The sequence below is a fragment of the Strongyloides ratti genome, assembly GCF_001040885.1.
Source record: "Strongyloides ratti genome assembly S_ratti_ED321, chromosome : 1".
Classification (NCBI taxonomy): Eukaryota; Metazoa; Nematoda; class Chromadorea; order Rhabditida; family Strongyloididae; genus Strongyloides; species Strongyloides ratti.
In genome coordinates, this window is record NC_037307.1 from 5,024,441 (window position 1) to 5,035,559 (window position 11,119).

The window sequence follows — 11,119 nt, forward strand, 5'->3', positions numbered from 1 at the left end:
AACATTATAAAAATTTGGAAAAATGTCACCTGGTCAGTTAATATTTTTAAATTATTTTTTTAATGTACTTCAAATTATTGTTATATTATAAAGGTGAAATTGAAATTAATGAAAATTTCTTTTAATTTTCAAATATTGAAAAGCTTTATTTTGAATAGAAATCATAATAATTACAAAAAAAAAATTTTTATTAAAAAAACTTTTTTTCATATGTACTGTATAGTTTTGAAAATGTAGAAAATAGATTTTTTTAAAAATAAATTGTATTTGAGTGAAATCAAATACATGGATTATAAATGGCAAAAAAAAAAATTGTTTTTTTTACATGAAATGATTACAAAAAAAAATCAAAATTTTGGGCCAAATTTAAGCTAGAATAAATTTGCAAATAGCAAGAACATTTTTTTGAAAAAAAAAATTTATTCAAAATTGAAAAAATACCTCTTGGGACCATAATTATCCACCAAATAGTTGTGAAAATTTAATAAAAATTAAATAATTTATAAGAAATAAAACACAATGAAAACTTTTTATTAAAAAGTTTATTAATTTTGTTTTTGTTAGACACATTATTATTTTAATTTATTACTTTTTCTCTGATAATAAATTAAATTTAAAGTTTCATTGTTATCAATTTCATTTTTATATTTGAGATAGTGATAAAACCTAGATAAGATTATGTTTATTTTAATATATAAAAAAAATTGAAGTAGGAATTTATTAATTCTAAATTGATTGTAATTTTTAAATGAAATACTTAGTAATATTATCATTATGCAATATATTTTTATTATGTAATACATACAAAATTCTTGTAGTAAATCCTAAGTTTGGATATTCTCATGTTCAATTTGTTGGAAAAATTGCTGAAATTTTGGTAGAGGAAGGAAATGAGGTTGTTCAATTGATAATTGAAATGGATCCTTCCATTAAAGGTAATGGAACTGAAAAGGCTAAAAATATTATTTATCCTGGGATAGAAAGTGTAATGAAACGTCTCCAAAATAGTGGTAAACATTTGAATGTCTGGAAATCTGAGCATGGATCAATGGAACAATTGAATGTAAAAAATTTACTGTAAAATTTAAACTTTTTTTTTAGGTTATAATGGATATTATTGAGTCAAATAGAGATGTAGGAACTCAATTAATATATGATAAAGAACTAGGAAATTGGATAAGAGAACAGAAATTTGATATGGCTATAAGTGAAATTTTTAATGTTTATGCTTTTGGACTTTTTAAAGCATGGGATATTGATACAACAATTGCTATATCTGCTATTCCTTTAGTAGAAACATATAGATGGTTTTATGGTATGGATTACCCTGCTTCATTTATACCAGGTATTACCATGAGTATGAATGATAAAATGACATATAAAGAAAGATTTATAAATTTATTAAATTTTTTGCTTACAAAACTTATTTTTGACTATGATAAAAGTTATGATTATACTGAAATGCTACAAAAAGTATATCCTGATAGGCATATAAATAATGAAAAAGAATGTGGTGATGTATCATTTCTATTTCTAAATACACATCCATATTTAGATTTTCCTCAATCATTACCACCAAAAATTCAAGAAATTGGTGGTATTGCAATACCGGAAAAAAAAGTATTATCAAAAGAATGGGATGATATTTTAAATAAAAGAAAAATTAATGTTTTATTATCATTTGGAACAATAGTTAAATCTAAAAATATGCCTTCAAATGTAAGAATTAACATAGTTAATACATTCTTATCCTTTAAAAATGTTACATTTATTTGGAAAGTTGATAAAGATGATGACTATCTTGATAAAAATTATGATAATATTATTGTAAAATCATGGATTCCACAAAGTGACTTATTAGCTGATGATCGTTTATATCTTTTTATAACACATTGTGGTTTAAATAGTTTTATGGAATTGACATATAATGGAAAAGTTGCATTAGCTATACCATTTTTAGCTGATCAATTTAGAAATTCAAAGTTACTTGCAAAAGCTGGTTCAGGAAAAGCAATTGATAAAAAAGATCTTGATTATGGTGAAAAATTTACCAATGCTATTAGAGATATGTTAGAAAATAATGATTATAAAGTTAAAGCTTTAAGAATAAAAAATTTAATTGAAACTAGACCATTGGAATCAAAAGAAGTATTTTTAAAACATATAGAAATTGCTAAAAAGTTTAAAAAATTACCAGAATTAGATTTAAGCAGTAGAAATTTAACTTTTATAGAATACTTTAATCTGGATATTTTTATTCCAGCAATCATGGTATTTTTACTTATCTTATTTACAATTGCAATTGTTATTAAAAAAATAATAATATTATGTTTTTTTGTAAAACAAAAATCTAAAATTGAATAACAATTTTATTTAAACAATAAAAAGAGACTTGTAAAATATTAACATTAATAAATTTTATTCAGCCACTTTGTAATTTCTTTGTTTCATCCATGCTGGATCAACAAATTTGGTGAGGTAGTTTCTAACACCATCAGGTAAAACAATAACCATTCTTTGTCCTTTTTTTAATTTTTTGGCACACTCCAAACCCGCCCAAACATTTGATCCTGATGATCCACCACATAATAATCCTTCATCATGAATTAATTTACTTGCTGTTTCAAATGAATTTTTATCATTAGTTTTTACCCAAACATCAATAACACTTCTATCAAGAACAGCTGGAACAAAATCATAACCGGTACCTTCAACTTCATATCCATGAATTTCTTTAACATCTGGATTAGCTAGTAATGATCCTTCTGGATCTGTACCAATTATCTGACATGATGGAATTTTTTCTTTTATTTTTTTACCAATTCCTGTAACAGATCCTCCAGTACCTGCACCAATAACAATTGAATCAATTTTGTTGTCACAGGCATACAAAATTTCCTCAGCAGTATATTCATAATGAGCCTGGGGATTGGCAAAATTAGTATATTGATCAAGTATTATTGAATTAGGGATTTCATTTTGTAATCTAATTGCAACACCAATATGTGAATCAGGTGAATCAGAGTCTGCCTCAGTTGGTGTTCTTACAATCTCTGCTCCTAAAAGTTTTAAAGCTATTTCTTTTTCTTTTGACATTTTTTTAGGCATAACAATAATACAACGATATCCTTTAACGGCAGAAACAAGTGCTAATCCAATTCCAGTATTACCAGATGTTGGTTCAATAATTGTCATTCCCGGTTTCAAGACTCCACTTTCTTCTGCTGCCTCAACCATACGAAGAGCAACACGATCTTTTATTGAACCACCAGCATTAAAATATTCACATTTTACTAAAACTTCAGCCTCAATACCTAATTCTTTTGGCATTTTATTAAGTCTTACTAATGGAGTATGACCTATTGCTTCAAGAATAGAATTAATAAGAGTTTTCTTGATTGGGTAAAATGCTGGTGCAGGTGGGGGATATTTCCATTGTTCAGATGGTTTTTTTGATGGATCATAATTAAGACCATTTTTAAATGGATGATCTTCTTTTGGAATTATAGGTATTGGATTTGGTTTTTCCATAAAATGATGTTCAAACATCCAATCATCATCACAGAATTTTGTCATATAATTTCGAATACCATCAGGTAAAAGAACAACACAATTTTGTCCTTTTTTTAACTTTTTAGCAGCTTGAAGAGCACCCCAAACATTAGATCCCGATGATCCACCACATAAAAATCCTTCTTTTCTTATTAATTCACGAGCCATAAGAAATGAATCTTTATCATTTGCTTTTATCCATTCATCAATAAGTTTTAGATCACAAACATCAGGAATGAAATCATAACCAATTCCTTCTACTAAATAACTGTGTACCTCACTATTATGTGGATCAGCTAAAAGAGAACCAACTGGATCTACTCCAACAATTTTAGCCTTTGGTACTACTTTTTTAACTTTTTTAGCTAAACCAGAAATAGATCCTCCTGTACCAACACCAACTACTAGCATGTCAACATTATTTTGTAATGATTCAAGAATTTCAGTAGCTGTTGATTCATAATGAGCCATTGGATTTCCAGCATTATTATATTGATTAAGTATAATACCACCCTCAATTTCTTTTTCAAGTCTAGCAGAAACACCAATATGTGAATCAGGTGAATCCCAAGCAGCTTCTGTTGGTGTACGAACTATTTTTGCACCAAGAGCTCTAATAATAACTTCTTTTTCTTTTGACATCTTCTCTGGCATAACAATAATACATTTGTATCCTTTAACAGCAGCTGCCAAAGCTAATCCAATTCCAGTATTACCAGATGTTGGTTCAATTAAAGTCATTCCTGGTTTTAATATTCCTTCAGCCTCTGCTAATTCAATCATTCGAACACCAATACGATCTTTAACTGATCCTCCAGCATTTAAATATTCAGGTTTAACATCTATGTATTAGATTCTTTAACAATTTAATAAAATTAAAAACTCACAAATGTTACATTCAATACCATATTCTTTAGGAATTTTATTTAACTTTACTAATGGTGTATTACCAATTGCTTCAAGAACATTGTTCATAATTTTTCCAGTATCAGGTTGATGTGGTTTAAATTTGTGCATACCAGCAGTATCACTAACACCTTCATCGTTCCATATTTTATGGGAAGCACCATCAAGAATAAGATGAGAAGCCATGGTAAATATACTAAAAATATATAAATTAAAATTATATATTTAACTGTTGATAGAGATAGGCGTTAATAATATTTAACAAAAAATAATAACATTTGATAAGACAAAAAGATAAAAAAAATTTTTTTTTAATTCAATACTTGCATTATAAAAGTTTTATTATACTAAGAATCTAAAATTTTTCTTAATACTATTTCGAAAGTTTTATTATCAGACAATGTATAAATTTAGATTAAACATTTTTTTTATGAAAATAAAATAACTGATAAAAATATTTAATATTTTTTAATTATTAGATAATAATGATTTATAAGAAAAAATAATTATTTCTATATGATTTAAAAAAAAATAATACATAGTATAATTTTTTTGATCATATAAAAATAAAAGTATTTAAATGTTTAATAACTTAAATTATCTCCAATATCAAATATAATAAAATCTTTTCAGGAGATACAAGAAATTATATGTTTCCACAGTATAAAATATTTCAATACATTTTCAGATTCTTTTAACTTCATTCAAATTTTCTATTAATAGAATAATTATTTAAGTTATTTTTAATTTTTAAAAAAAAAAACGTTATCTTAAAGGTTATTTATATTATAACATAAAAAATAATTAGAAAGGTATAATTTATTATTTTTTTTTAAAATATAAACAAACGGAAATAATTTGTTAGAAAGTATAAAAGATAATCAATCAGATAATATAATAAGTTAAAGTTTTAAATAATTATATAATACATAAATTAATCAAATGGTAAATTAAAAATCATTTAACTATTTTATCTAGTAGAAATAAAAAATTTATTTTAACAAAAGCACGTAATACAATATTAAATAATATTTATTATTGTTAATAATTTGACTAATTCATCAAGATTAGTAGAAACTAAATTTTATTTGATTTACTTTGAATTTGAATTTGATATTTCAATAAAATTAAAGAAAAATATGTCATTAAGGTAAAATATTATAAGAAACAAAACAAATATTGTTATCTTTATAGTTAGTGTTCTATTAATCACATGAAAAATTTTATAGAAATTAATGAAAAGTTTGAAGATAAATATTTAATTTATAATGATTATTTTTTAATGGAAATAAAATGCAATATTTCTTTTTATTTTTTATGACAATTATTTTGTTTTTGATTTTTTTAATACTGTACTTTTATAAATTTTATCTATTTGTAAATAATTAGTTTTTATCAAATGCTATTAAATTAATCATTGAAATTTTATTATCATTTTTTCCACAACAAATACTATTGTTCATACTACCACATATGCCTACATATTTATAAACCCAAACTACAATCTTGTCTAATAAAATGAAAATTTTTATTGTTTTTTATGTGAGAGATAACAGTTATCATTTTTTTATGATTTTTAAATTTAAGAAATAAATTATCATTAAATCATTTCAATGAACTTATAAAAATAAACAATGTTTTATGTAAATAAATCAAAAATTAAATTGCTTAAAATTTTTTAATAAAGTAATGGTAATTATGAAAAATTTGAATATTTTTAATATAATAAAAAGTTTTTAAAAAAAATAAATAAATTCATCAATTATTGAATTATTTTTTATTTATAATTAATGTAAAAATAAATGTTTTACATTTATTATATATTATAAATATTTTAAAGAATATTTTATCATTACAATGTAAATGATTTTTTAATATTGTCAAAATTAAAATTCTTCATATTCAATGGTTATGACTATCAATATAAAATTTTTTTTCATTACAACACTTCTCTTGACAATAATACGTATTATAAATATTTTTAAGGTAATTTTATAATAAAAAATGTTTAAATGTAATTGAAAAGTTTACCGTATGAAACTAACAAACATCAGAAGAATTGTTATTTAATAAATAACTTTATGATAAACACTCGTATATTTCTACAATTTTCATTTACAATTTATATGACAAATATAGGCAACAATTAGTAAGGTCATCAGGCAATTATTCAATAATTAAAATTATTTACTATAAATTTTATCATTTAGTACTATTAAAAATTGTTTTCTTTTTTTTTTATCTTCTATCAATAGACATAGTAAATTTTAAAATGTCAACATTTTTTTACATATAAACAAAATTTTCTTTAAATTTATCATTTGCAACTTTGAAAAAAAAATATAGAATCTTTACTTTGTAATGTTTACCTCTATTAAATTGTAACGATGAACATAAAATATCAGTTATCTTATTTTATAGTAATACTTCTTAACCCCATAATTAAAATTAGTATTACTTGTATATTTACATAAAAACTGTTATCATTACAATTTGAAATAATATAAAACATTTTTATGATTTTTTTATAACCACGTGTATTAATTTTATCTTTAAAGAATTATAACATTTGATAAAAGTTATAAGATAATATAAAAAGTTTCATTGAATAAACATTGATAAAGATCATTAAAAATTTTAAGTATACTAGAGTTTACTAAGATATAAAGTTTAAAAAACATAAAAACTTATTGAAAAGTAGACATGTCATTGTAAAAAAATTATGAAGGTTTACTACCGTTTGAAGATAATAAATTACAAATATTCAAATTTGTAGTATAAAAAAAAAAAAAAATAATCATTAAATAATAATTTCAATGAATATTAAAATGACTACTTTGATTGGCAACTGATAACTTTTTGATTGAAAACCTGTCTACAAATTAATAGTTTTGTAGATTGCATAAAAAGTTACATTATTTTTCAATTTAGGCAAACAAAAAGCAAATAAGTTTTATAAAAAGTAATCATATCGCAAGTCTAAATTTACATTTAAAAAACAAACTATATATTTTAAAATAACTGTTTTGAAAATTTTTCCAATTAATTTTGTCCTGATTTTGTTGATTAAACTTTTAATTTACTTTACAATATATTGTACACATAATCACTGGCAAGAACAATACCATTAAGAAGCCGTAATGACCTTTAATAGTTGCCAAATTCTCATTTAATTTCCATATAAATTTAACTCTCACTAAATACTTAACTTTTAGTAAATCAACTACCACCATCAAAGACCAAAAAAACTTTTCATGCATTCTCTTGTTCCCCCAAAAGTTTGCATCTTTATTTTATATCAACAGTTCACAATTCATCAAAAATGTAAAAGCATGATTTTAATGATGAAATTTGTTTGGTAATAAACAATCTAATAAAATGTTTTTCAATAAAGTAGAAAAAGATTTTCTCCGTTAACTTTGTTTTTTGTTTCTTTTTCAAAGGTCACCAACAATTTTTTGTACTTTGAAATTTACTTATTTGTTAAAATACATTAAGAGAAGTGAGTGATTTCTCTTTAGAATAGCATTTGATTTTTTCTAACATTGTTTACCTTAGTTTTTTTTTTGTTATTTCAACTTTTTGTAAATTTATTTCTTTTAAATTTGTTATATTTTTTATTACCAGACGTTCTAGAAAAATTGGTTGAAGATTGGATTTGTTTTTATTTAGATTTTTTAATTTAATATTAGGGTGGAGTATTATTTTACTAGTTTATTTAGTAATAGTGTTGCTGAAGTTATTTTTTTTTGTAAAAAATAATTCTTTTGTAAATAATCAGGTTAGTATATTAGTTGGATAGCGTTGTGATTAAAGATTCTAAAAAGTAAGCCCTCCAGGGGGCTCGAACCCCTGACCGTTAGATTAAAAGTCTAACGCTCTACCAACTGAGCTAGGAAGGCTCGTTTAGTAGAAAATTTTTGTCAATTATGATTTAAAAGCTTTTAGTTTTAAAGTTTTTACGAAAATTGAAGCAAGTTTGTGTTTAAATTCACTACTAAAACATTGGGAGGATTGTTATTAGTACGTTGACAAAATAGTTACTCAAAATTTGGACTATTTTGAACCTGCAATATTTAAACTAACAATATGTAGAAGTCAAATCAGTTTTTAAAGTTTGATGTAATTTGGTGTTTAGATAAAGTCTATCTTGATGTCATACTAATTTGAGACGTTTTTTGAATATCGAAATAGTTTGAGTGTTATTTTTTTTCACTGTTAGGTAACTCAAGTTGGGAGGTTTGTTTTAATAGTGTTATTGACAAATTAGAATCGTGGATACATTGTATACAATAGAAGGTTTCTTTTCAGTTGAAATGGCATGTTTGAGGTTCTACAAATTATTTATATTGTTGTAAGCATAATAGGTTCTGATTAGTCCTAGAATGTACTTTTTTTTATTGGTTTAATTTTGTTTTTTCAACATCATAAGCTTTTAATTTACATATTTATTGGTTTATTAGTGTGGAAAAATTTTTGTAAATTTAGAAAAAGATTATTTCACATACTTTAGAATAATACATCCACTAAGAAAGACTCTAGTCGTCATACTTACCAGGCTTATGGTTAAACTTCATATTGATTTATCTGAGGAATGGTAGGAATTGCCTTCTCCATCCAACCATAGCTCAGTTGGTAGAGCGGAGGACTGTAGCTTCTAAAACTGATATCCTTAGGTCACTGGTTCAAATCCGGTTGGTTGGAAATTTTTTCATAATTTCTCAATCTGGAGAAAGTGATTTTTTCCTGAAGCGACTTTTTACTGTCTTGGAATATTGTTTTCATATTATGTTCTTTAGTTATTCTACTCAATTATGACAAAGTTGCTATTAGATCCTGGAATAAGAACATGGGTTTTTGTTCCCATTATTACACTATCCTTCTTTATTGGTATTATAAAACATTATGTTCATGTATTGTTCAGTACTAAAAAACAGGCTGAACTTCGGTCAATAAAAGATACTCATTATTTAATACGTGCTAAATTATTAAGAGAACATGGTGGTTTCTTGACGTCGTCTTCTTTTCAAGCTAGAAAAGAATTTTATTGTGATGATAATAGTTATTTTCAAGAAAGAATGGCAATGCCTGATAGGAAGGCAGATCCTATGGATCCAACAGCAATGATGGAGATGATGAAAGGAAATGTAATTAATATGATTCCTATGATTGTTATTGGTGGATGGGTAAATTATACTTACAGTGGATTTGTAACTCTTAATTTACCTTTTCCTTTAACTCATAAATTTAAACAAATGTTGCAAAGAGGTGTTGATTTAACAGGCTTAGAAGCTTCATGGGTATCATCTGCCTCTTGGTATTTCCTTAATGTTTTTGGTCTTAGATCAATATATACACTAGTTTTAGGAGAAAATAATGCTAATGATACGATGATGGAAAGTCAGATGGCTATGGCTGGAGCAGGAATGCCAGGACAACAAGATGCAAAAAATATTATTAAATCTGAGTGGGAACATTTACAAACATGTAACTATATTTGTGCATTGTAACTTTATAGATAAAAATATATATAATTAAAAATATTAAAAAATGAATTTAAATTATTTTACAATTGTATGTTTTATGTAATTTTATTTAACAAAGTTTCATTTTTTTCTTTTAAAACTTCTATCTTACGTTTAATAATTCTTTCTGTTTTTTCTTTTTTTTGGAGAATTAAATGTTCTTCCTTCAATTCTTCAGTAATTTTTTTAATTTTTTCCTCTAAATCTTTAACTTCTTTTGTATCATTTTGTAGTATTTCACTTAAACGATTTAATAAAAGTTGACATCTTTTTTGGTATTTTTCAGACATTTTAATATCAATAAAATTACGTATATGTTACAATATATACTAATTAAAATAACAATATATAATAATAAAAATTAAAATATTTGCAAAAAATTTTATTATAATTGTTGATCGCAATTATACTAACCATTATAACGAAACAGTCAAAATATAGAAAACAAATATAATACATGAATAAAAATTTATTTTTCATCAAGAATAGTTTTCACCGCTTTTGGACAAACATCAAATTGTTCTCCTTCCAAAATTTTAGCATAACGTTGAAGTTTCCTTTTTTTAGAACCTCTCTCACAACAGTAATAAAATAATGCCATAGGTATAAGAGCTAAAAATCCAATAGGTCCAAACATTCTCATTTTTTGATTATGATAAAGAAGAACATCAGCTTTATTGATTTTATCACAAAATTCACCACTATATGGTGAATCACAAATACATTTTTGATCTCCTACATTAGTTTTACCATGTTTACAAATTGGTGTATCACAAAAATCTCCTTCATAATTATCCATACAACTTTCACATAACCCATCACGAGTTAAATTAAAATTTTGACAAAACATTTTATTTTGACAAGATTCACCTGAATATCCAGGTTTACACAAACATTTTGTTCCACTTTTAAGTCCATTGATACAACTAAAAATATTTAAAAAATAAAAAAAAATTTATATAAACTATATTTTTTTTAAACATACATTAAATTAGAATTTTTAGAAATTTGTGTTCCTCTCACCACAGGATAGGGGGGTTCATTTTTAATTGGTATCGATAATGAATTAATATCTATAGATTGTAAAATAATAATAGAAATTATTACTAAAATTGTAAGTAACAAATTTTTCATTT

The 11,119-nt window shown here is 24.1% G+C and overlaps 5 protein-coding genes across 5 annotated transcripts; 2 read left to right on the top strand and 3 right to left on the bottom strand.

Moving 5' to 3' along the window:
- Positions 1–22: 22 nt before the first annotated feature.
- Positions 23–2,364, top strand: SRAE_1000162200 (UDP-glucuronosyl/UDP-glucosyltransferase family-containing protein; the record flags this gene model as incomplete). The annotated part of the gene is made up of 3 exons (XM_024648601.1): positions 23–32; positions 819–1,063; positions 1,102–2,364. The coding sequence occupies 3 exons, from the start codon at positions 23–25 to the stop codon at positions 2,362–2,364; spliced, it is 1,518 nt and encodes a 505-aa protein (XP_024502562.1).
- A 54-nt stretch (positions 2,365–2,418) lies between these two features.
- On the bottom strand, positions 2,419–4,644 carry SRAE_1000162300 (Cystathionine beta-synthase; the record flags this gene model as incomplete). Its single annotated transcript, XM_024648602.1, has 2 exons — positions 2,419–4,394; positions 4,440–4,644. 2 exons carry the CDS (start codon positions 4,642–4,644, stop codon positions 2,419–2,421), a joined length of 2,181 nt encoding a protein of 726 aa, XP_024502563.1.
- A 3,068-nt stretch (positions 4,645–7,712) lies between these two features.
- On the top strand, positions 7,713–9,968 carry SRAE_1000162400 (ER membrane protein complex subunit 3; the record flags this gene model as incomplete). The annotated part of the gene is made up of 3 exons (XM_024648603.1): positions 7,713–7,782; positions 8,151–8,239; positions 9,258–9,968. 3 exons carry the CDS (start codon positions 7,713–7,715, stop codon positions 9,966–9,968), a joined length of 870 nt encoding a protein of 289 aa, XP_024502564.1.
- A 71-nt stretch (positions 9,969–10,039) lies between these two features.
- SRAE_1000162500 (Hypothetical protein) lies at positions 10,040–10,273 on the bottom strand (the record flags this gene model as incomplete). Its single annotated transcript, XM_024648604.1, has 1 exon — positions 10,040–10,273. The coding sequence occupies one exon, from the start codon at positions 10,271–10,273 to the stop codon at positions 10,040–10,042; it is 234 nt and encodes a 77-aa protein (XP_024502565.1).
- Positions 10,274–10,452: 179 nt separating this feature from the next.
- On the bottom strand, positions 10,453–11,117 carry SRAE_1000162600 (Epidermal growth factor-like domain-containing protein; the record flags this gene model as incomplete). Its single annotated transcript, XM_024648605.1, has 2 exons — positions 10,453–10,909; positions 10,969–11,117. 2 exons carry the CDS (start codon positions 11,115–11,117, stop codon positions 10,453–10,455), a joined length of 606 nt encoding a protein of 201 aa, XP_024502566.1.
- Between the last annotated feature and the right edge of the window lie 2 nt (positions 11,118–11,119).